The 22,644-nt window shown below is 47.8% G+C and overlaps 2 protein-coding genes across 2 annotated transcripts in view; both read right to left on the reverse strand.

Moving 5' to 3' along the window:
• ASXL2 (additional sex combs like transcriptional regulator 2) overlaps positions 1 to 12,165 on the reverse strand; it is a 127,454-nt gene extending 115,289 nt beyond the window's left edge. The window contains exon 1 of the mRNA XM_010002204.1: positions 12,086 to 12,165. Within this exon, the coding sequence (XP_010000506.1) occupies positions 12,086 to 12,165 (80 nt within the window). The remainder of the gene's footprint in view (positions 1 to 12,085) is intronic.
• A 6,086-nt stretch (positions 12,166 to 18,251) lies between these two features.
• The window catches only part of KIF3C (kinesin family member 3C), a 10,834-nt gene continuing 6,441 nt past the window's right edge, over positions 18,252 to 22,644 (reverse strand). Inside the window, exons 2-8 of the mRNA XM_010002205.1 lie at positions 22,315 to 22,416; positions 22,094 to 22,216; positions 21,339 to 21,457; positions 20,444 to 20,560; positions 20,074 to 20,176; positions 19,199 to 19,374; positions 18,252 to 18,345 (exon numbers count right to left, since the gene is read on the reverse strand). Coding sequence (XP_010000507.1) covers positions 18,252 to 18,345; positions 19,199 to 19,374; positions 20,074 to 20,176; positions 20,444 to 20,560; positions 21,339 to 21,457; positions 22,094 to 22,216; positions 22,315 to 22,416 — 834 coding nt within the window. The remainder of the gene's footprint in view (positions 18,346 to 19,198; positions 19,375 to 20,073; positions 20,177 to 20,443; positions 20,561 to 21,338; positions 21,458 to 22,093; positions 22,217 to 22,314; positions 22,417 to 22,644) is intronic.

A 22,644-nucleotide genomic window follows, 5' to 3' on the forward strand; every position in this document is an offset into this window, starting at 1 on the left:
TCCTAACCAAGACTTCAGCACTTTCCTAATTCCAAAGCAGGTCTGTGAAGTTCACAAGATCTTGCTTTTTGTCCTAATTATTTCCTGGGATGAAACAAATTAAATTTTTCAAAGACTAGGACACCAAAATTCCTTTCAGAAGATCTTTCTGGGCATATGTCATGAAAGCACAACTCTCACAATCATTGTCTACCACATTGCCCACCATATTCCTTTAAAAGTATACAATCAAGGATAAGTTCATATATTGCCCTGTTTACATCCCCCCACATTGGCACCTAGTGATACACACAAGACAAAGCAAAACTAGGACTTTACTTAGAATCATGAAATCACAGACTGGTTTGGGGTGGAGGGGACCTTAAAGATCTGCTAGTCCCAACCCCCCTGCCATGAGCAGGGACACCTCCCACCAGACCAGGTTGCTCCAAGTCCCATCCCACCTGGCCTTGAACACTTCCATGCTCCCTCAGCCTGGTATAGGAGTCGGGAGTGTATCCCTGGGAAGAGAAGCCACTGTAAAGCTCAGGTAACCTTGGTTTGTGTTGCACTGTGGAGCCAGAGAGCTCATCTTCCAAAATAAAAATAAATAGAAACAGTAGAAATAGCCATGACTCACCAAGGCAATTTATTATTATTATTGTTGTTGTCCTACTACTACTGTTTCTACTACATCTACCGTTCCACAGTTTTCCTTGTTCAGAGGCATATATGAAGCACATAAAGCCAAGGCTCACAAAGCTAGTTTTAGAAGTAAAGCCAGTAGCTGTTATGGGGAGGTAAAGTAAAACAAAAAAAAAAAGTTAAAAAGAAAAAACAACAGAACAGAACAAAACAAAACATCAAACCCAAAAAACCCCAAACAAACCTCCTGGCCAGCGAGCGAAGAGGGAACTTGCTGCCCAGGAAGTCTTGGTGCATCATCAGGGCAGAAGAGCTCTCTGCACTCCCCAGGGAGCATCCACAGCTGCACGGAGGGTCTTGTGCTCTGCTGCCAGCACCCAAGTGTCGTTTTGCAGCTGATACCAAGTGCTGCCAGTAGCAAAATGGGTTGGCTTTTCTCATGATTTCATCCCTGTCTGAATAAAACTACCTGAGCCTTTCCTGGAAACCTGGGGAAAATAATTTGCTCCACAGACTTTCTTAACAGTGAAGACTTCTCTCTCACTTTTCCCACCCAGAAGAGATTAACAGAAGGATTTGTAGAAGAAACAACAGGGCTAGAAGAAACAGTGCATCAAGTTGGAGCTTGTTAGATAAAATTATATCCCCCCCACGTGTCTTAGGAGGGGCTTTATATTTACCATCTCCCTGTGGCTTCAGTCAAAGAGGACAACACATTCGAGCATTCACTATTCCTCTTTTGTAACCCCTTAAGAATTTGCTGCAAGGGTGTGGTGAAACCCACCATCTCTAACCCTTGCAATAAAAGGGCATGACCTTGTCCAAAATGGGCAAAAGATTGGCATGAGCTGGGCACTGGGAGAAGAAGATCATTGTTTTCAGCTGAAAACTGCCTTGGATTTAGTCTAATGCTCAAAACACAGAATCATAGAATCACAGAATGGTGGGAAGAGACCTTAAACATCACTTAGCTCCAATACCCTGTGTGGGCAGGGACATCTTCCACTAGACCAGGTTACTCTAGGTCCTGTCCATCCTGGCCTTGAACATGCTCAAGAGGGCCCAAATCTGCCAGCCTCCTGAATTTTATTATAAGTAATTTTGTTTCTCTTTGCTCCTACCCAAAGAGCTGTATCCCATTTCTCTGGTGGTTTATTATGGCATCAGTAGACTGACAGGAATTTGATTCCACATTTCAGAGAACTGATACAAGATCTTTTGGCCTCTTGCACCTGGCACACCCATGCTCTGCAGGTCACCTGGAGTGCCCTGTGCTGTACAGCCATGCCCACCAGCTCTTCCAGGAACAGCTGCACCATTCACCAAGCTTGCTTTTCTTTTAATCTTGCTCTTTGACTTCCACTTGCTTTTAATGACACACACAGGGCACTTTAGTTCTTCTGGAAGTCCACTCTGATGACAGATATTCAAAACTTTACATACAACACTCTCATCTGAAAGTTTGACTTGGCCTGGTTTTGCACCTGTGCCAAGCTATCAAACCAAGCCACTATCAAAGCAAGATTTTGTCTTTTTAGACAAGGTTATTATACCAGCAGGGTTAGCTGCAAAAATCCAACAACAAACAGACAAAAAACCAGCAGCCTGCTAAAAACAAAACAAGGCTAAAGTGTAATGTTTGTGAAGATTTAAGATGTGCTTTGGGCATTTTTCAGCTCTGTTTCTATTATTTCAAAGGGTAGAAAATTACACAAGAAATTGAAATATTAAAGCACCAGTCTTATTCTTCATGATCATGGGATTTTAGAGCGTACCCAAACATTTTAAGACTTAGATTCAGGTTGTGACATTAGTTAATTAACATTAATTTTTAGAAGGCACAAATGCTAACAAAAGGCAGTAAAAATTAGGAAAATTTTTTGCTCCTTATCAGTTTTTTCCTTGTTTCTGCTTACTTGTTGAAGACCCTGCAGGAAGACTTGATTCACTAGCATGGGATTATGCCTGAAGAAGCAGTAAGAAGTAGTGGTGATCCAAAGTTCAGAAGACACTGAGTATGTTCTTGAAGATTTTTGTTTACTTTCCCCTGTAGGGTCAAAATGAATGTGACAATAATGCTCTCCTGCAAAGTATAGCTCTGTTCTGCATTGACCCCAAGGGGCAGCACAGTAAGCAGAATTCGGACCCAAACATGAAGTGGCTGAATCAGCAACAGGAGCTCAGGTGCAGTGTTGAGCTGGCAAGGCTCTCCTCTTCCAAACTGCACACAGGAATTACCAGCTCAGGGAACACTGCAACGTGTCTATTTGTGGACTATAGACTACCTGAAAGCCTCTTGGAGACCTGAGGAGGTCCTTACCGGAGAAAAATAAGTTTCCTTCTGCTGTTCCCAATATTATTGCTCAATATTCTTCTTCCTGCACCTGAAGATCCCTGCACAGAGGAGACCCTACATGGCAGATAGTGCTGAATGCTCAGCCAGGAGATTCTGTCTGGTGCAAGGACCATCTGGCAAGTGAAGCAGGAACTACACTGAGCTGGATGCTTCTGGAGAGGACACACTACCCTGCGTGCCAGCACCTCCGACTCAGCTGTCAGTGGAACATCACATCTGCTGAGTTAACAGGGTATCTTCGTTACCCCGAGGCCTTTCAGATGGCAACAGGCATTGCTGAGACAATAGAGTCCCATGCTTGCCATCTTGGAGATCTTCTGCCTTGATCAGAGAGGACAGATGGATGAAGATGGCTTCATCCATGACATACTGTCAATGTTCTTGGATTTTGGGGAGTCCTTCTGGTCTATGTGTAGATGCGGTGCTGAGGCACATGGCAGTGCGTGGTAGACTTGGCAGGGCTGGGTTAATCGTTGGATTTGATGGTCTCAAGGATCTTTTCCAACCAAAACAATTCCATGATTCTGTTGTTTCCAAGGGCCTATGCTTGGGACAGGTCTGCCTTTCAAAAGCAGGTGCACAAGCCACAAAATTGAACTGTTGACATTTATTTAAAAAATATTCCTCGTTCCTCTTCCAATTCAACGTTTAGCTCTTAGTGTGGCAGAACATGTAATGGCTGAAGTACAAATAACAGCTTATTAGAGATGTTTTGGAGCAAGTGGCTCAGTCAGCCAGCTGCTCTCCTCGGTCATTCTTCTCAGATCTAATTTTATCTCCTAAAGCTGTAGAGGAGGAAGTCAAGTGTAGTTCATTGTAAGGGGATCAGTTCATCCCTGATTGTAAAAGGAAGGAATGACCTTATTATATGAGCCCAGTACTATCCTACTTTGTTATAATCAGAAGCAAGGTTACTACAATCATTTGCTTTAAGCTTAAATAATTCATGTTTATTAAACAGGAATTAATGCTAAGGCAGAAAGGTAAGTCTGTTTAAATCCTATTTCTAAACTCAGATTCAAAGCAGGCAGTGAGCTGGTTGCAGGTGGATACTTCCAGCCAGGAAAAAGAACATGCAAATGTCAGATTGCTGAGGTAAAACAATGAGCAGATGGCCTTCTGTGTGGGGGAGGGTTGTGGGGCTACAGCTTTACAGCAATTATTTTAAGTTCTGAAAGTGATACAAAAAACAGGAACCCAAATCTTTGTGCAAATCCATGTATGCAACCTTGAATGAAAATGAGAAATATAATGTGGATGCTTCACCACAGAGTGGTGTTTTGTATTCTTGACACCTGTAATCCATCCACAGGATAGCTGAGTTGTTGGGAATGCAGATACCTGATCTGGAGTCCTGCAGAGCCAGCTCAGGTCCAACAGGACCTCTTTGGTCAGGCAAAGCAGCATCTCCATGCAATCCAAACAGACCTGTTGCAGAATCAGTTTAGAAATCTCTGCACACTCTTCAGCAGTTGTGTTTTCAGCAAAGATTATTAAATGTGATATAATGAAGAATGAAACACTGTGCTTCAGTCCACATTGGTGATTAAAAGCTCAATGTGAGCCACTGGTGATGAAAAGCTCACTGACAGCTGGCAATATGTGCTGGCAGCCCAGAAAACCAGCTGTGTCCTGGGCTGCATCCCCAGCAGTAGGACCAGCAGGGCCAGAGAGGGCATGGTCTCCCTCTGCTCTGGTGAGACCCCCTGCAGTGCTGGGTCCAGTGCTGGAGTTTTCAGCACAAGAAGGACATGGAGCTGTTGCAGTGAGTCCAGAGAAGGCCACAGAGATAATGTGAGGGCTGGAGCCCTGTAGACAGGCTGAGAGAATTGGGGTTGTTCGGTCTGGAGAAGAGAAGGCTCCAGGGAGACCTTAGAGCACTTCCAGAACCTAAAGGAGCTACAGGGAGGCTGGGGAGGGACTTTTGACAGGGTCATGGAGTGATGGGATGAGAGGAATGATTTCAAGCTGCAAGAGGAGAGATTGATATGAGATCTTAGGAGGAAATTCTTTGCTGTGAGGGTGGTGAGACACTGGCCCAGGTTGCCCAGAGCAGCTGTGGCTGCCCCATCCCTGGCAGTGTTGAAGGCCAGGTTGGATGGGGCTTGGAGCAACCTGGTCTGGTGGGATGTGTTGCTGCCCATGGCAGGGGTTTGGAACTAGATAGTATTTAAGGTCCCTTCCACCCCAAACCAGTCTGTGATTCCCTGTATGATACATGCTGCTCTGGACTTGAGCTGACACTTCGTATACAATTTATGTTTTCTGGAAAATTAAACAGTAGGTAATGTGGTGCAGTGGCAATCAAGCTAAATGTTTAGGAGCCAGGTTTTCTTCAAGAGAAGTAATAACTCTATTATTTGGAATTTTTCAGTATTCCTATCATTGCCTTCCATTACTTCTGATGATGGAGAAGTGATTGTTCTTCTCTGGCTCAATGGAGGATTACTAGCAGCATTTCTGTTGGTCAGTGCTGATAGTGGGGATAGCTTTTTACATTACATGTGTCTGAAGAACTCCCATCACAGACACAACAGTTTCAGACAAACCATAGTGCTTACTTGAGAAGGCCAATGTTCTTGTGTCAGGAACATGCAGGTCATGCAGAGATGAAGTCCAGTGGCCCTAGCTGCAAGCATCACTGTAAGCTACTTTGAGAGAAGCTCATCAGATCTCCAAAACTCTGCCATGAGTACAGCTCAGATGCCTTCTGTACCATGGCAGGGCACTGAAGCCTGGACCCTCCTCATTACATTCAGTTTGCTCTTTGAATACCAGACTATTGAAGCATTTTGGTTGGAAAAGACCTTTAAGATTATCAAGTCCAACCATTAACCTAGCACTGCCAAGGCCACTACTAAACCATGTCCCTCAGCACCACATGTGCATGTCTTTGACATCCCTCCAGGGATGGGGATTCCACCACTGCCCCAGACAGCCTTTGCCTGGGCCTGATGTCCCTTTTGAAGAATAAATTGTTCCTAAGCAGTTCTGGTGCTGCCTTCAGAATACCCACCTTAGTGCCCACTGTCAGCCCAGTGAGACTTTTGTAGGTCACAGTCACCTGGCAGTATCTCTTCAAGCTCTGTTGGCACTTTTTTCCAATATATCCCCCTCTTTTCCTGTGAAGTGAGACATTGGTGAAGCTCTGATGTCTCAGTGCATCATCACTCCTAAAACTTGCACTACTGGCAGCATGGCCAGGAAAAAAAAAACCAAACATGAAGCCAGGAATAAGGCTTTTCATTTTCCATCCGTTCTTCAGCCTCAGCAGACAGAAAAGCTCTTTCTGTCTCCCTAGGTGAGTCTTTCTAGTTGTTATCCTGGATTCATCCTTTGATTTTGCTACTGCAGAAGTTGTTCTGTGTTTGTTTGAAATCATGACTTGATCAGACATGTACCTAGTGATGAGACTGATCAGCAAACCCCTTCAGTGGCACAAGGCTGCAGGGAGGAGCACGAGGGCTCCTGAAGCTGGGGAAGAAAAGGAGGAGTGACTGACCACAGCTGCTGTAAAGAGACCTGAGCAGATCTCAGCCAAAGGGAACCGGAGGGTGGCTTTTGTTCTAGATTAATTGGCTCTGTCAGGTGAGGGACAGAGTGGTTGTGTCAGTGTTTGTCCCAGAGTCAATCCCAAGGGTTTGAATGTCTTCCTGAGTTAGCCAGACCAGTGACAGGGAGCATGTCCATGGCTCAGCCCCACAGGGAGTGTAAAATCTGCATGATAAGCAACAAGAGCTCTGAAGAGACCAACAGGCCTGAGCTGGTCTCAACCTATATATAAAACATTCTATAAATATTATCTTAAATATTAATATATATAAGATTATATAAATATGTATATTCCTTTGCAAGGGCTAGTGGTGCTCAGAGTCATGATGGTGAACTTATTATTGAGATTTATAATGAAAATCATGATTGTGTTGGGATTGAATGGCATAGTGCAGTTGCTGTTCTCTGCTGTCATTGGTACTTGTATTGCGATTGCAGTTATTGCTGAACCCCTCTGATTAATCAAAATCCCACATAACATCAAGCACCTTCAAACGAGTAAATCTGATATTAAGCATTAAACTCTCCCTGTGTGTAATATCTATAAAATCCTGTTCAGAGAGGATTGAACTCTCTGGTTACAGGTGGAAAAGTTGACTTGGGAGTCCTGAGTTACTGTAACCAAATGATTCTTTGTGAGAGACTTCATTTGATCTCCACAAGTTTCCCTCTATTTAGTTCCATTGCTTAAATATAATTTACTAACCATATAAACTAACAGAGTGACTTTCCATGTGTTTCCACAACCCAAAGTGACAGCAAAATGTGCCTCAGCACTTGGGTGTGAGATCATTTCCAACAGTGCAAAGGATCTCACCTGTCACACAAGATGCACCAGCTTTCTTGAAATCCAGGAGCGATGAGTCAGGTCTGGGGTTTCACTCATGCACACGAGATCATGACACATGATAACAAACAATTAGATGGCTTTGTTCTGTTTCCACAAAAAGGATGCAAACTTCATTTCCCTTTCCTTGGGAAGTGATGCACTAAACACCAGCTGTGACTTTCTGCAGCCTGGGATGTGTTAGTGGATGGGTGGCTCCATGCAGCTGGATTACGGGACCTCTCTTCTGCAGCTGGAGTTTTCCTGTCTGTCTTCACTGTGTGCAGGAGGAGGAAGGGCAGGTTCCAGCACCCAGCTCCCAGGCCTCCCAGGGGCATTGTTTCTCCTTTTGTAGGGGAAGTGGATGTGCTGCTCTTCTGTTCCCAGCTCAGCTGAAGGATAAGGCAGGGAGCAATGTGACTAATGGTTCTGGTCTCTGATGGTCTGACATCACCATTGTACCAGGAACTCTGCTGGCTGCTCATCTCATCTCATCTCATCTCATCTCATCTCATCTCATCTCATCTCATCTCATCTCATCTCATCCCATCCTTCTCAGTTCAGCTACATCTTCTGACAGCTCACAGCAGGGTGCCACAAGCTTTTTTGAGTGAAAACCATTCCAGTGGACCTTTAACCAAAGGGGCTGGAATTATTTCCTCATTAACGTCCACCCCGGTGGTCTCCATTCACTTTATTCCAACTAGCATTTTAAATTACTGCTGTGCCTAAATACTCTGAGATCTTCACTCGCCTCCTGTAATATTGGTGCCTCTATCTTCCCCCAGTACCAGGAGGAACATTCCTCTATTTTTCCATGCTTAAGAGTTTGATATTCCTTCAAAGATTTCCCCACAGTACACACAGAAATCCTTGGTGGTGTTTGTGCCTGGTCTCATTTCCTCAGCAGGGCTGCCACACAAGGCTTTAGCTATCCACTGTCTTCATCTTTCAATAAAGACAGACTTTCTAGTGCCTATTACCACTGGCAAGCTGAAGAGGATGATCAAAATCTGTAAGATTGATTCTGTTGCTCAATCATTTGGGACAGTATCACTGATAAAACTCAGCCTAAGTTTTCTTTCAGGCTTTAATCTGAATTTACCTGGTCAGAGCATTGACTATTCTTTTCTTCTCAACTGCATGCACCCAGGTTTAATGTCTGACCATCTCCAACTCTGTCCACGTGTTAACTGAACCTAATTCATGAGGTCTACAAGAATGTTGTTGGATAAGTGGTCCTAATACTTTGCCACTGAAAACTCGGATGCTCTCTTCCAATTACTTGGTGGTCTTGGGGTGGTTCTGCTTGCACTCACAGTGTGAATTCAAATGGGGATGAGCACTCATAAAAGAAAGAAAATTTAATTCCTACTTCTTTCTTTCCTTCAGTATTTCTTCTGAGACTGAGGGATGCTAAGAAGGAAAGTACTTCCCAAATACAGACAAGAATGGAATGGTATGGAAAGCCAGTGGCAGCTGTGTGCTCCCACCAGCGTCACTCCTCAAGGATCAGCACTGGATTGTGAGCACACCAACAATGTGAATAAGTGTACAGGCAACACATTTTAAGACAAAACAGTGACAAATTATTAATATATACTTCTGCTGGCATAGAAGTTGTGACCAAGGGGACAAAGGAGAAATATGTTCTTCTAGACAGAGTCTAAATCTGGGGAAATTAATTGTGGAGGAGGTCTCAAATCCCCATAGTCCCAGTGAGTGGATCATTTGAAACATCTGAAACCTGCTGTGGCATTTCAAGATGTGCCATGGAGCACAGCTGGTCACATAGAGGTCTAGGTTGCCCCACCATCTAATTGCAAACCAACAAATGTCAGCAAGGCAGCAGTGTACAGGAACAAGATCTACCAAATAATGCTAGTGACGTGGCTCCCTTGCCAAAAGCCACTACAGAGTTAACAGCCTGAAGAAAAAAATGTCACTAGATAAAAATGTAGTGAAACAGAGTAGATGAACCATCAGGGAGAAAAAAAATGAAATTCTTGGGTCTCTGCACAGCTACAGCAGTGCTGGGAAAAATCCACAGGATGTCATCAGAGCATCAACGAACAGCAAAAAAACCCCAACAAAACCCCAAAATCCTTTCGGGAATCGAGGCTTCCTGCACAGCTTTTGTCTTGGGAAGTCCATACAACGTGTTGGCAGTGGCTGTAGTCACCTTTGTACTGAAGTACTTTAAAATCTACTCAGTAGTGACTGATTTAGCTCTTCTGCAATTTTTTATAAAAAAATAAATCTCCCAGCACTTTACAAAGATGACAACGAGCTTCACCGATAAGAAAACAAGATTCAGAGTAGCTTACTCATCCTGCCTCAGGAACAGGGTCAGGAGGAGAGATGAGGTCTCCTGAGAGCCAGGAGTCCTGATGGTCTCTGTTTCCCCTCTGTACCTGCTCCTGGGGCCGATGAACAAGAGCAGCAGAACCTCTCCCACCACCACCAAGAGTGGCAGGGTAGGCCTGAAGGAGAAGCAGGGCAGTGACACCAAATGTTACTGCTTTTCTTGAGTGAAGCTGAGATCTAAAATATTTGGTAAACCTTGCTTTGAGCTACCCTTGATATCTTAATCACATCTCCACGTGGTTTAGAGGTTTCAGAGACAAGGCACTATCTGGATGGGTCATTCTTCACACACAAGAAGAGAATAAGAGGAAGAAGAACCAGGAGCTGTATAAATTTCCCCAAACACATCCATACTTGGCTTAGGAGATTGAGTGGTGACCAAGTTATTCCCCACACCCTTCCCAGCACAGATGATGTTTTAATGACCCTGGATCTAGCACTCACTTACAAGACAGTCTGACATCACTGCCTCACATCACTGACCACATGAATGAGTGAATCTGGTCCAGAGACCAATACTGGGAGAAACTGCTCTGCAGCCCTCCAGCTGCAGCAGACACTGGCTGTGAAGTAACCCAACACATTTCTTGCAGAGTTCTCCACTCCAAACCTCTCACCCATGTTTTACACCTCAGGGACCAGCTATGGCTCTGCAATCAATTACTCTGCCCAGCAGGTCTGGGCCCACTACAATGATCTTCTAATGGTGTCAAAGCAGAGCTGGGTGCTCTCCTGGGAGATGGAATTACTTGTAGGCTGTGGACCTTGTCTTGGTAGTCATCTGCCTTCAGCCCATCACACTCCCCCTCTGTTAATAGAAACAAGCTTCTTGTTGGTTCTTCTGCAGCTCTTTCAACCGGTACCTTCAAAGAGATTTCCATCTCCAAGATAGTGTTCACTGGGGGTTATGTCAGGATTTATTTAAGTTATAAATAGCTACTCTACTTCTGTGGGTCCCTGATCTTCACCACAACAAACTGGCCACCCAAGTGTACATGGTCTTTGCTTGTTCAGCCTTCACTACTTCAGCTTCTATCTCTCTTGACTCTTCAGTTTGAGCAAGTTTGTGCCTCTTGGACTCCTCACACTTGAATTTTTCTACATTGATCCTGGACACAGCAGTCACTGAGGGACAAAGAGCCTTCACGGGCATTTTCCAAGGTGGGGTGTAGATATTTGACCCCTTGAAATTTTTTATTGATGTTAATCATTGAAAATTTAAATACTGGCATGTAGAGCCATGCAAATCCTATGAAGAAATCTATATTTATGACAAAAGAAGTCTTTTTAACTGTAGTAAGAAACAAACCAAAATTGTTATAGTGATTTTACCCTAAATTGTCTAAATTTCAGTTTAAAAATTCAGTACATTTCTGTAAAAAAAAAAATAACATTTTTTGAACTGTCAGTAGATGGGACATGCTCTTTAAAATTCTGTAACCTGATTCAATATTATCTGGCTCTGTATAATCCTGTAGGAATACAAGGGATGGTTGCTCCAGCGGAGCAAAATATCTTGAATCTGAGAGAAGATTCTCCTCTCTGCTAAAGCCACCAAATGTTGTAATCAAAGAAATTGCAGCAGACATTTGTAAAAAGACAAATGAACAGCAAAGAACAAGCCAACAAATCACAAGTTATGCTAGAAAACACAGACACTCCTGGGTATTTCCTGCATTGCAAATTAGGTGAATGTGGGTCATCAGTATTCATGAGCTGCAGGAGCTGAGGGCGTCCAAGCGCTGCGCAAACGTTGTCTACACTCATGGGTGCTGGTGCCCTCGTGCCAGTGCCTGTGTGTGGGATGGGAGGGACAAACAAAGACAGAGGGAAGGTTCAGATTCATCAGATTAAACCAGCAGTTGTTCTCCTGGGTGATGCTCCACTACTGGTGCAGGGAGAATCAAATTTACAGTAGAGCTGGGGAGGAACTTTTAACAAGGGCATGGAGTCATAGGACAAAGGGTGATGGCTTTAAACTGGAAGATGGGAGATTTAGGTTGGACATTAGGAAGAAATTCTTTGCTGTGAGGGTGGTGAGACACTGGCCCAGGTTGCCCAGAGCAGCTGTGGCTGCTCCATCCCTGGCAGTGTTGAAGGCCAGGTTGGATGGGGCTTGGAGCAACCTGGTCTGGTGGGAGGTGTCCCTGCCCATGGCAGGGGTGGGACTGGGTGAGCTTTAAGGTCCCTTCCCACCCAAACCATTTTGGGATTCTGTGAAGCAGCCCTAAGACTGTAACATCATAAACAAACCACTGCAGAATTTGCAAGGAAAGAGTATTGCTCTGCTGTTGACATGAACATTTTTTTTTCTGGTGATGCTTATAATTTGTCATTTCCCCCCTTTTATTCTATGTTACCTTGGGGCACTGCTCTCTGATCTGTTCACTTGAACATGACCAACACAAACTTCTCCATTCTTTATCTCATCCCTCTCCATGTCTTCCCACCCAGCATTCAGCTGTCCTCCCAGGCACCCAGACTCTAGCCCAGCAGTGATTTCAAATCATGGAATCACAGAAAATAAGATTGGAAGAGATGACCAAGGGTCATTCCATCATCCTTTGCCTTCCAATGTGATGAATTGCCTCAGAAATGGCCCTTTGCAGCTGTCAGTCATCTCTGCTCCTAAAATCCTCCCGTGGAAGTGATTCTTTATCACACATGTGGAAACTATTTTAGTGCTGTGTTATCCTTGCCTAAATTTTAATCTAAATTTTAATCTAAATATTGCCTGCTGTGTTTTAAGGCCAGAAATTCTTTTCCTGCCTCCTTTTGGCAGCTGAAACAGCATATCCCTTCCTTTGGCAGCAGTTTTTTCCAGTGTTTGAAGATCAGGACTACTTCTTGCCACAGTCATAGGATCATAGAATTGTTTTGGTTGGAGAAGACTTTTAAGATCATCAAGTCCAACCATTAATATCCCACTGCCCAGTCCACCACTAAACCATGTCCCTAAGTACCATATCTACAGTCTTCTAGCCATAGGTGGAAACCACCCTGTTTCTTTCAATCTTTCATGTTTTTCACATGATTCCTGCTCTTTTCTAGCAGAACTACCCCAAATGGTCCCATTCTTTGCTGAAAAGTGATGCCCAGAAGGGCTCACCCATGGAACTTTTGGGCTGAAGAACGATGAGCCCCATTTCTGTCTCTGCCTCCCTACAACCTGTTTCTTTTGAAAAAAAATCTGCCCTTGTTAACTCCATTTCAGCCTCATATCTTGTGTCTGAGAGTCTCACCACAATCTCTCAATACCTGACAGCTCCTGCTTCTTCCATGTGTGCAAGAGCTCTTTCTCTTAGCACACAACTAAGTTGGTTTGATGCAACTTGCTTTGGACCAAACCATGTTGGTTGCTACTTTTCACCTTGTTCTCCTGTCCATACAGGTGGATTTTTTTGATCTAGTCAAGATTCCTTCAGGAGTTGAAGTTAAATTGGTTACACAATCCCCCAGGTCCTCCTTTCCCCATTTAAAGGATACTTGTGTTTGTCCTGTTCCTCTTTGGACTTGCCTCTTCATTATGAGATTTCAAAACCCCTCACCTGCAGCTCCAAAATTGCTTTACCCACTTCCCTGCGTGTGCCAATGTGAATTAAATCAGATGCAGCTGATGTGGAAACATCCAGCAAATATAAGAAACCCTTAACCTACCGTTTTCTTATTTTAGACTGAGTCTTCAGCCTATTTTCTCTGACATTTATTGTTACTCATCTAATCACAACTGACCTTTTAAATGAAGACCGAAGCAAAAAAAAAATCATTGCATGGTTAGTTTTTTCCTCTGGTATTATCACTCACTCCCTGGTGCATAGGGAAGCATCCATGAAATAACGTATTCAGTTTAACTTTGATTCCTTTATTTTGCTTTTCCCCACACACTCTTCACTCCTTCCTCTGCAGGAACCACCATCCCCATGATTGTTTCTTCTTTTCCCATTGCTTGTTTCTTGGGAGAAGAGACCGATCCTCCAGTGGCTCCAACCTCCTTTCAGGGAGTTGCAGAGAGTGAGAAGGTCTCCCCTCAGCCTCCTTTCCTCGAGGCTGAACTCCTCCAGTTCCCTCAGCTGCTCCTCATCAGACCTGTGCTCCAGACCCTTCCCCAGCTCCACTGCCCTTCTCTGGACATGCTCCAGCCCCTCAATGTCCTTCTTCTTGTGAGGGACCCAAAACTGACCCCAGGATTTGAGGTGCAGCCTCACCAGCGCCTAGCATGGGGGAATGATCCCTGTCCTAGGCCTGCTGGCCACACTAGTGCTCATACAAGCCAGGGTGCTCGTGGCCTTCTTGGCCACCTGGGCACACACTGGCTCATATCCAGCCACTGGTGACCAACACCCCCAGATCCTTTTCCGCCAGGCACTTTCCAGCTGCTCTTCCCCAAGCTCGGGGGGATGACTGGGGTTGGTGTGACCCAAATGCAGGACCCAGCAATTGGCCTTGGTGAACCTCATACAATTGGCTTTGGCCCATAGATTCAGCCTGTCCAGATCCATCTGCAGAACCTCAACCCACTGATCCAGCTTCTCCAGGTCTCTCTGTAGAGGCTTCCTATCCTTAGGCAGATCAACATTCCCACCCAGCTTGGCGTCCTCTGCAAGGTGGTGGAGTCTCCCAGTGGAGCTTCCTACAAGTTACAGTTGTTTTAGTACAAAAGCTCTATCCTATACTAAACAGGAGAAACACACAGAGAAATCCAGGCAGGCAAGCATCAGTGAAGGAGCCCAAATCCTTATCTCCAATCACACAAAGCCCCAAAGCTGCCCCTGAGCAGGGTGGGTGATGAAGAGCTGCACTTACTGGGATGAATGGATCAGCTGTGGCACCAGGATGCCAGTGGATGAAGAAGGCTGCAGACGCCCTTTGCAGTGATGCTCATTCTTTTATTGGTGCCATTGCCAGTTTTTTGAAAGGTGCTGGCACTTTCTGGTCGTTCCCAGCACAGGGTCAAAGCTACGTTACAGCATATTGAAGAGGTGTCCATCCAAAGCCAGGGGGGTGTGAGATTAATGACCTCTCTCCATACAGTATGTATAATATATATATATTTATAATATGTCCTGTATATTCATATGTATAGAGTGACAAGGATGGGCCACCATACAGTAAACTTTTGATTTCTAAATAAATTACCAGAGCAACAGGCACAAAAATTTGGTCCTAATCAAGGCCCTCACCTTGTCAATCAATCCAAAAGAGCCCCAAACCCACCCCCTCCTGAAACAAAAATAATGCCCAAACCTGAAACCCAAAATTAACTAAACAATGAAACAACGACAACAACAACAAAAAAATAAAAGCCCCAGTAACCATTCCCCCCCTCCTGGGATATTCCCCCTGTACAGTCACTCACATTGACAGTAAATAGATCCCTTGGCTACACACACGTGTGCCCACACACACCTACACACACACTCATATGTAAATACACACGCACCGACATACGAAGACCGCGGAACATTACAAATGTACATCTGAGGATGCTGCTGCCAGGCCAGAGGCTGTGGGGCCATCTGAGAAGAAGGGAACAGGCCACCATGAGCTCGCCCAGCCTCGGAGATAGAACCATCCTTGGGGTTTGTGCTAAGGAAGTTGGGTGGTTGTTGGCAGCAGTGAGGAGAGACAGGGCGGGAGCGCAGGAGATCGACAGACCCACGTGATGGATGTGACACAAGTGGCACTTGGATGTTGGAAGTGGCTCAGCCCATCCCCTGCACTGGGTGCTTGCACACCCATGCTGTGCTCTGCTGGAAGGGCTTCCACATGGATCCCACTCTGGCCATAGTGCTGCTGGACTTCAGCATGTCCTTTGCTGTGACACAGATGAAGACCATGCATGTGGTGAGAGACCAGAGCACAACCACCCTTCAACATGAAACTCCATGGCCTGGGGCAAGCCAGCAGGAACCAGAGGACACCATCAGCCCTGGGTAGAGAATGGAGGTAAAGCAGACTGTCACTGGTTCATCACCTCAGGGCTCCAGGAGCTGCTAATCCAGCTGGAGATGAACTTGGGGTAATTAGAAAACAAGGGAAGAAAATGTTTTCCTGCAGGCAGCTTCTCCCCTTTCTGAGGCTTGTGCTTCCTGACCCTGACTCCCAGAGGCCACTCTGAAAATGAAATAAAGAACCAGGTCCCTCATTCCCCACTTTTCGAGGGGCCAAAGCCAGCTCGCTCCAGGGAATGCACATGGATGCACAGAAAGCTCAGCCCAAGCCATGGAAGGGACCCATCTCAAGAACACCCTTTCTCCTGCACCCTCCTTCCCAGGTTGAGAACAGACCAGACTTGGGTGCTGCTTGAAAGGAGTAAGCTCAGTCCTGGGAGCAACCTGCAGCATCCAGAATCACCTACAAGCCAGCTGCTGGGGTCGGGGAGAACAGGACAAAGATTCTGGAGAGGCAGAAGGTGTTATCAGGCACAGGAGGGGAAGGGAAGATGGTGGCAGAGGGCAATGATCAAGAACATAAGGCAGGTCAATGTTACAGGGGATGGAGAGAAGATACCCCTTGGCAAAGCAGGGGACATGTCAGGAGATGGGTGGGAAGGTCTGTGGATGTCCCAGCCCAGCCTCACAGAATCATGGAATTGTTTTGGTTGGAAAAGACCTTTAAGATCATCAAGTCCAACCATTAGCTCAGCACTGTCAAGTCAAACACTAGACCATGTCCCATGAAGCATGTTGATGGAATGCTCCTGTAGGGTGGGACTTGCACTGCTCTGCAGCATACACAGCTGTTTCTGCTCGAGATATTTCTGCTCTGTGTGCCTCATGCCCTCTCCCTCCCTCACCCCAGGACCTGCATGCAGGCGTCATTGAAGCAAGCAATGAGGAGTCCTCCAGCAGAAGAAATTCTCTTCATCACTAAGAGACATCAGAAGATAATCTCAGATCTGCCTTCTCCAGGAATGCCCTCAGCCTGTGTCCCTCTGAAAGCCTGTACCCTCCCATATGGGTCAAGGGGTCACTCCCCCATTCATGGAATTACAGAATGGTTTGGGTGGGAAGGAACCTTTAAAGGCCATCTAGTCCAACCCCCCTGCCATAGTAAGGAACATCTTCAACTCGATCAGGCTGCTCAGAGCCCTGTCCAACCTGACCTGGAATGTTTCCAGGGATGGGGCTTAGGACCTTGTCAAGCAAACAGATCTTCCCCACCTCTGCACATCCTGAAGCCATCCCAGGGAAACCACAGCTGCTGCCTGGTGCTGCCAGGGATGGTCCTCAACAAGGACTCACCTTCCCTCAACCTAACTGCTGAAAGCTGAATCACCCAGGAACACTGAGTGATGTCCTGGCACCTACATGTGCTGCTGCTGACTAGGTTGGGTTTCAGATGGCCAAAGTGCTCCCCTCTTATTCATTACCCGTTTCATGTCCATCCCTCCATGACCCAAGCAATCATCAGGAAAGTTCTCCCAACTATGAGGTGACCTCAAGGAGGTATTACTCAACCCAGAGGACAGTGATTTTGAAATAATTCCTCCAGGCATCACCATCTTGTCCTGCATTTCTTCATTGCCTTTGGTTGCCACGATGGTGGACACCATCACCTCTGGTCTCACTGAGGTAGCACTGCTCCCCAGACCATGTGTGTCTTTGGGAGGGGTGGGTGGAAAAGGATGGAGATTTCCATCTCCTCTTCTTGCCATAAGGAGTTAACCATCCACTTAGTCAGGAACAGGAGCAAGCTGGGTGTCAGGTGACTGAACAAGACAGGGTCAACCACCTCCAGAGAGCGGCATAGGTGAAAAAGGTCCTGGCACCACCAGGATTGACTTGGTTTGGTGGATCTGTGAGCCCTGGATGGAACTGATGTTCCTGGAGTGACAGCCATGCCCAGAAGTCAGTGAGACATCATTGCTGCCACCAGTGCTGATGCAGACTAGAGAGTCCCTCTGGGCCTCTGACAAGCCCAGTGCAACGTGTCGCCACCATGAAGTCTCCAAATCCTTGTAGAAATCACCATGTTCCCTGTGATCCAGCAAAGCAAACACAGCACCAGACTCGAGGGCTGCCTCACCTTCTGCCAAAGCCACCAGAGTTGGGCACGTGCCTTCCCCTGTTTGCTCTGCAGAGCACTCCAGTGGGCAGTACGCCAGTGGTGACAGCCCCAGTGGTGTCCCCGTGTCCCAGCCTGGCACAGGGGCCATGGCAGCAGCTGAGCCCACCCAAGGAGCCCTTGGTGTGATGCCCGCGTCCACCCCGGGATGTCCTCCAGTCTGAATGCGCCTCCTGCCTCTGCACATCAACCACTCCATAAATAAATACGTTAAATAAATAAAGGGACAGATCCAGATTTGGGGGAAAAAGGGCGGGGGGTGGGGCAGGAGGAAGGAGGGGGCAGCTCCCCTCGCCCTGGGGGCTTGTTCGTGAGCGTCTGGCACAAATACACGCGCACACAAAGTAGCTGAAGACAAGGACCAACTGAGAGCGGTGGAGATGCTGCCGCTGGGGCCCCTTCCTCGGCCCTCAACAGGGCTCAGTCCTTGCTGAGGAGGGGACCAGGGGGTCAGGGATGTCACTCCTGAGCTGGCATCGTGGTGGCACATGGGGAGCTGGAGGTGAGGGAGACATGCGTGGTTGAGGATGGCAGTGACCGAGGCGTCTGGCACCTGCAGGGGGGGACAAATGGAGAAAGCCTGGTTTCCTTCTCCTTTCCCTCCCCCTGCCTCCTGCTCTTCCCAAAATCCTGACGTTTTCTCAGTCATGTGCTGTGCAGGCAGCATCAAAGAACACCCAGTGTGGGGCAGGACGATACCTTATGTCTTCCCATCTGGGATATATCATCAAATAGAGAATGGTTTGGGGTGGCAGGGACCTTAAATACCATATAGTCCCAACCCCCTGCCATGGGCAGGGACACCTCCCACTAGACCAGGTGGCTCCAAGCCCCATCCCACCTGGCCTTCCACCCTGCCAGGGATGGGGCAGCCACAGCTGCTCTGGGCAACCTGGGCCTGTGTCTCACCACCCTCACAGCAAAGAATTTCCTCCACAGATCCCATCTCAGTCTCCCTTGTTGCAGCTTGAAACACTTCCCCCTCATCCCATCACTCCCTGCCCTTGTGAAAAGTCCCTCCCCAGCTTTCCTGTAGCCCCATCAGACCCTGGAAGGCCACAATAAATTCTCCCCTGAGCCTTCTCTTCTCCAGGCTGAATAACCCCAACTCTCCTAGACTGTCTCCAGAGCACAGCTGCTCCAGCCCTTGGATCATTTCCGTGGCCTCCTCTGGACTCGCTCCATGTCTTTCCTATGCAGTGTATGATGATACACGACACCATCATCCAACTCTTCTAACAGCCTTTACCAAAGCTGTATTTTAAAATCTGATCACATCCCAACAACTCCTGACTAGTTTCAATGCCAGAAGGCATGGGTGGCTCATAGCTCCACTGTGACCCTTCGCCTGCCCCAAGCCCCTGCTTGGAGCTTCCCAGCCACACCATGTCCCCACCAGCACTTACCAAGAGCGGGACTTCCTCACTCGGGAGGCTGCTGGCCTCTCCAGGAGGCTGTCCAGGTGCATCAGCCTCTCGAGGTGGAGAGCTCGGGGGTCCTGCTCTGCCTGGTCCCTGCTTCGCTCAAACTCGAAGATGGCTGGAGGGGACAGGTCCAGCTCCAGGAACATGATGTTCTCAGCCTGTGGCAGGATAGGGCAAAGGGAAAGCCAATATGAGGAGTCACCACACAGCAAAACACAGCACCATTTCCAGCAAGTCATAGAATCACCAAATGGCTTGGGTTGGAAAGGACCTTAAAGATCATCTAGTCCCAGCCCCCTGCCATGGGCAGGAACACCACTCTCTAGGCCAGGATTCTCCAAGCCCCATCCAACCTGGCCTTCAGCACTTCCAGGGATGGGGCAGCCACAGCTTCTCTGGGCAACCCGGGACAGTGTCCACACTGCTGAGAGAAGCTGACCAGCATGAGAGGGAGCAGGACTTCCTCTGGCTGCTGCAGCCTCATGGCAAGCTCCAAACCAGAGCTCAGGTTCTCTTCTCTCCTTGGGCTCTTCTGGTCTTTCCTGGGCCTGAGTCCAGCAGGCAAGGCTGGATGCCTGTGTCCTCTCAAGTGGTGGGAGCTGCCAGAGCCAGTGAGCCAAGCTCAAGGACCAGCTGAGAGCATGGCCACCTATCCTGCCAAGTGGGAGGGTAAAGCTTCATCTGACGTATCTCAAATCATCCTGAGCTTGTTTTCTCCATCTTCTCTCCCTTTGTCCATCCATCCATCCATCCATCCATCCATCCATCCATCCATCCATCCCATTCATCCATTTATCCATCCCATTTATCTAGTGACTTCTTCTCTCCCTGATACCCACCAGAGCCCTCTCACTTACCCGGTACCGAGGGTGAGATCCCATGGCCATGGCCACACGGGCATATTGGCTGATGGGTCTCTTGTACCCCACTGCAGAGGTAGGCCGCTTCTTCATTTGGTTGCTGTTCCTAAAACAGAGAGGAACATGTACTAGAGGACATAAATTCCTACTAAAAATGCATCCAAACAATGATGAACAGAGCTTGTCTACAGTGAGGGAAAGGTGGCCCTTCCCAGTGGGTCTTGGCTTGGAGAGGATTTCCACCTATTTGCAACCTCAAGCACTGGGGAGTCCCTGATGTTCCCCTTATCCCTGGGGACATCCCTTCCTGACATGCAGAAGTTCTGGCAGCTGTGGGGCCGAGTGTGGGTTGGGTTTGGGGACGTACCCTCCAGTGGGCACCAGCGGCTGGAACTTCCACTGGTCCTCCTCGCCATCGAAGTACAGACGGTTCATGATCTTGTTCTTCTCTTCTGGTGGGATGAAGTTCTCGATGATCAAGTACCTGAGCAAGTGACCAGCCAAGAGAGAGAGAGAGCAGGAGCAAGGGGGTGGGAGGGAGCAGGAAAGAAAGGAGATGATGTGAGAAGTGATGGAAAACAGGTCGGAAAGGGAGAGGAAAGGGATGTCAGGAAGAGAGGCAGACACCAGGAAATGTCCAGAAGGTGGAGACATGATGCAAATTGAGAGGTTATAGACTCACAGAGTCACTGAATCTCAGAATGGTTTGGGGGGGAAGGGACCTTTAAAGGCTATCTAGTCCAACCCCCTGCAGTGAGCAGGGACATCTTCAACCAGACCAGGTTTCTCAGGTTGGACCCTGAGGGGAACTTTCTTTTTAATTCATATTTTTGGGGGACAAATTGAGCAGCTGCAGAAAATGGTTTTGAGCTGCTGAATTGGTGGCTTTTTAAAAGTCTGAACCATTTTTGAAGAGAAGGGCAGTACAAGTTGAGAAGAAATTTTGTCTCTAGTAAAGTTTTATCTTTTATCTAGTAAAGATATTTTATCTTGAAAATGCTAAAATATACATATGGCTGGGTGGGAATATTTTAAAGACAGAAAAAACCCCAATTGCTTTAAGTGAAAGCAAGCTCACTAAGAGCAGCAGAGCAGCAGCTGCATCTCTTGCTGCAAGGTTCCTGGAGGAAAAACACTGCCCGGTTTGCTGGCTGCCACCCTGCTCTGCTGTGTGCACCTCAGCTCTGCCCTGTGCACCCCAATTCCTCCCTGCACACCCTAGTACAGTTGTGCCTGGGCACGTGGGACCGACAACCACCTACTTGAGCTTCAGCTCCCGTGTCTGCTCGTTCTGGGCCTCCTCCAGGTCCTGGCGCACACGGATGTACTCGTCGTGCTGGTCCTGGATCTCAGCCTTCACGGCCTGCAGCTTGGCATAGAGCTGGGGAGAGAGAGGAGCAGCCCCTCAGCCCCCTGCTCCTCGGGGCTGGGGCCCCCCCGGGCCTCCCGCAGCACAGGGAACGTTATGGAGTGACCAAATGATTTTGGGTTGGAAGGGACCCTAAAGATCACCCTGTCCCAACCAGCTCTCATGGGCAGGGACACCTCCCACTAGACCTTACAGCTTGAAACCGTTCCCCCTTGTCGCATCACTCCCTGCCCTTGCCAAAAGTCCCTCCCCAGCTTTCCTATAGCCCCTTCAGGCACTGGAAGGTGCTCTAAGGTCCTCCCAGAGATTTTTCTTCTCCAGGCTGAACAGCTCCGACTCTCTCAGCCTGTCTCCAGAGCAGAGCTGATCCAGCCCTTGGATCAAATCCATGGCCTCTTCTGGACTTGCTCCAACAGCTCCATGTCCTCCTTGTGCTGGGGACCTCAGCACAGCAGGGGGTCTCACCAGAGCAGAGCAGAGGGGAACAATCCCCTCCCTGACCCTGCAGATCACACTGCTGGGGATGCAGCCCAGGACATGGGTGGTTTCTGGGCTGCCAGCGCACGGTGCTGCCTCATCATGAGCTTCTCATCACCCAGTATCCCCAAGTCCTTCTCCTCAGGTTGTCCCCACCTGCCACCTTCTCACCTTCTTCAGCTTCTTGGTTTTCATCTCCACCTCCTGCTGCAGCGAGGTGTAAGTCTCCCGCAGCTCCATGGTCTCCTCGTCCCGCAGCAGCATCTCCTGCTGCATCTCCCGCTCCCGGCGTTTCTGCAGGGCAGGCGAAATGCTCAGAGACGGGAGGGGAAACCAGACCCCCTGGGACACCCCCATCACCCACCTAAGCAAGGTCAGCCCACCCCCATTACCTGCTCAGCGATCTCCTGCCGCTTCAGCTCCAGCATCTTCTGCTGCTCGTTGGTGTGGTCCACAATGGTCCTGCCACCAATGAGCAGCTTGCTCTCCATTGCCTGGGTGGGGCAGAGCAGGGTGGGGGGTCAGAAGATGGTTCTCCCACTCCCCCATCACCCCCATTGCCACCCTTGCTGTATGGTCACTCCCATCCCTAGTCCCTGTTCTGGGCTCCTTCAGGTCCTGCTTCCTTCCACACAGCTGCCAGCCCACAGGATGCTGCAGATGAGTGGCAACAGGGACCCAGCCTCAACCACCCAGCCCCCGTCAAGCTGTGCTGCGCCATG

This window comes from Chaetura pelagica, unplaced genomic scaffold (assembly GCF_000747805.2).
Source record: "Chaetura pelagica isolate M959 unplaced genomic scaffold, ChaPel_1.0 scaffold107, whole genome shotgun sequence".
NCBI classification, from domain to species: domain Eukaryota; kingdom Metazoa; phylum Chordata; class Aves; order Apodiformes; family Apodidae; genus Chaetura; species Chaetura pelagica.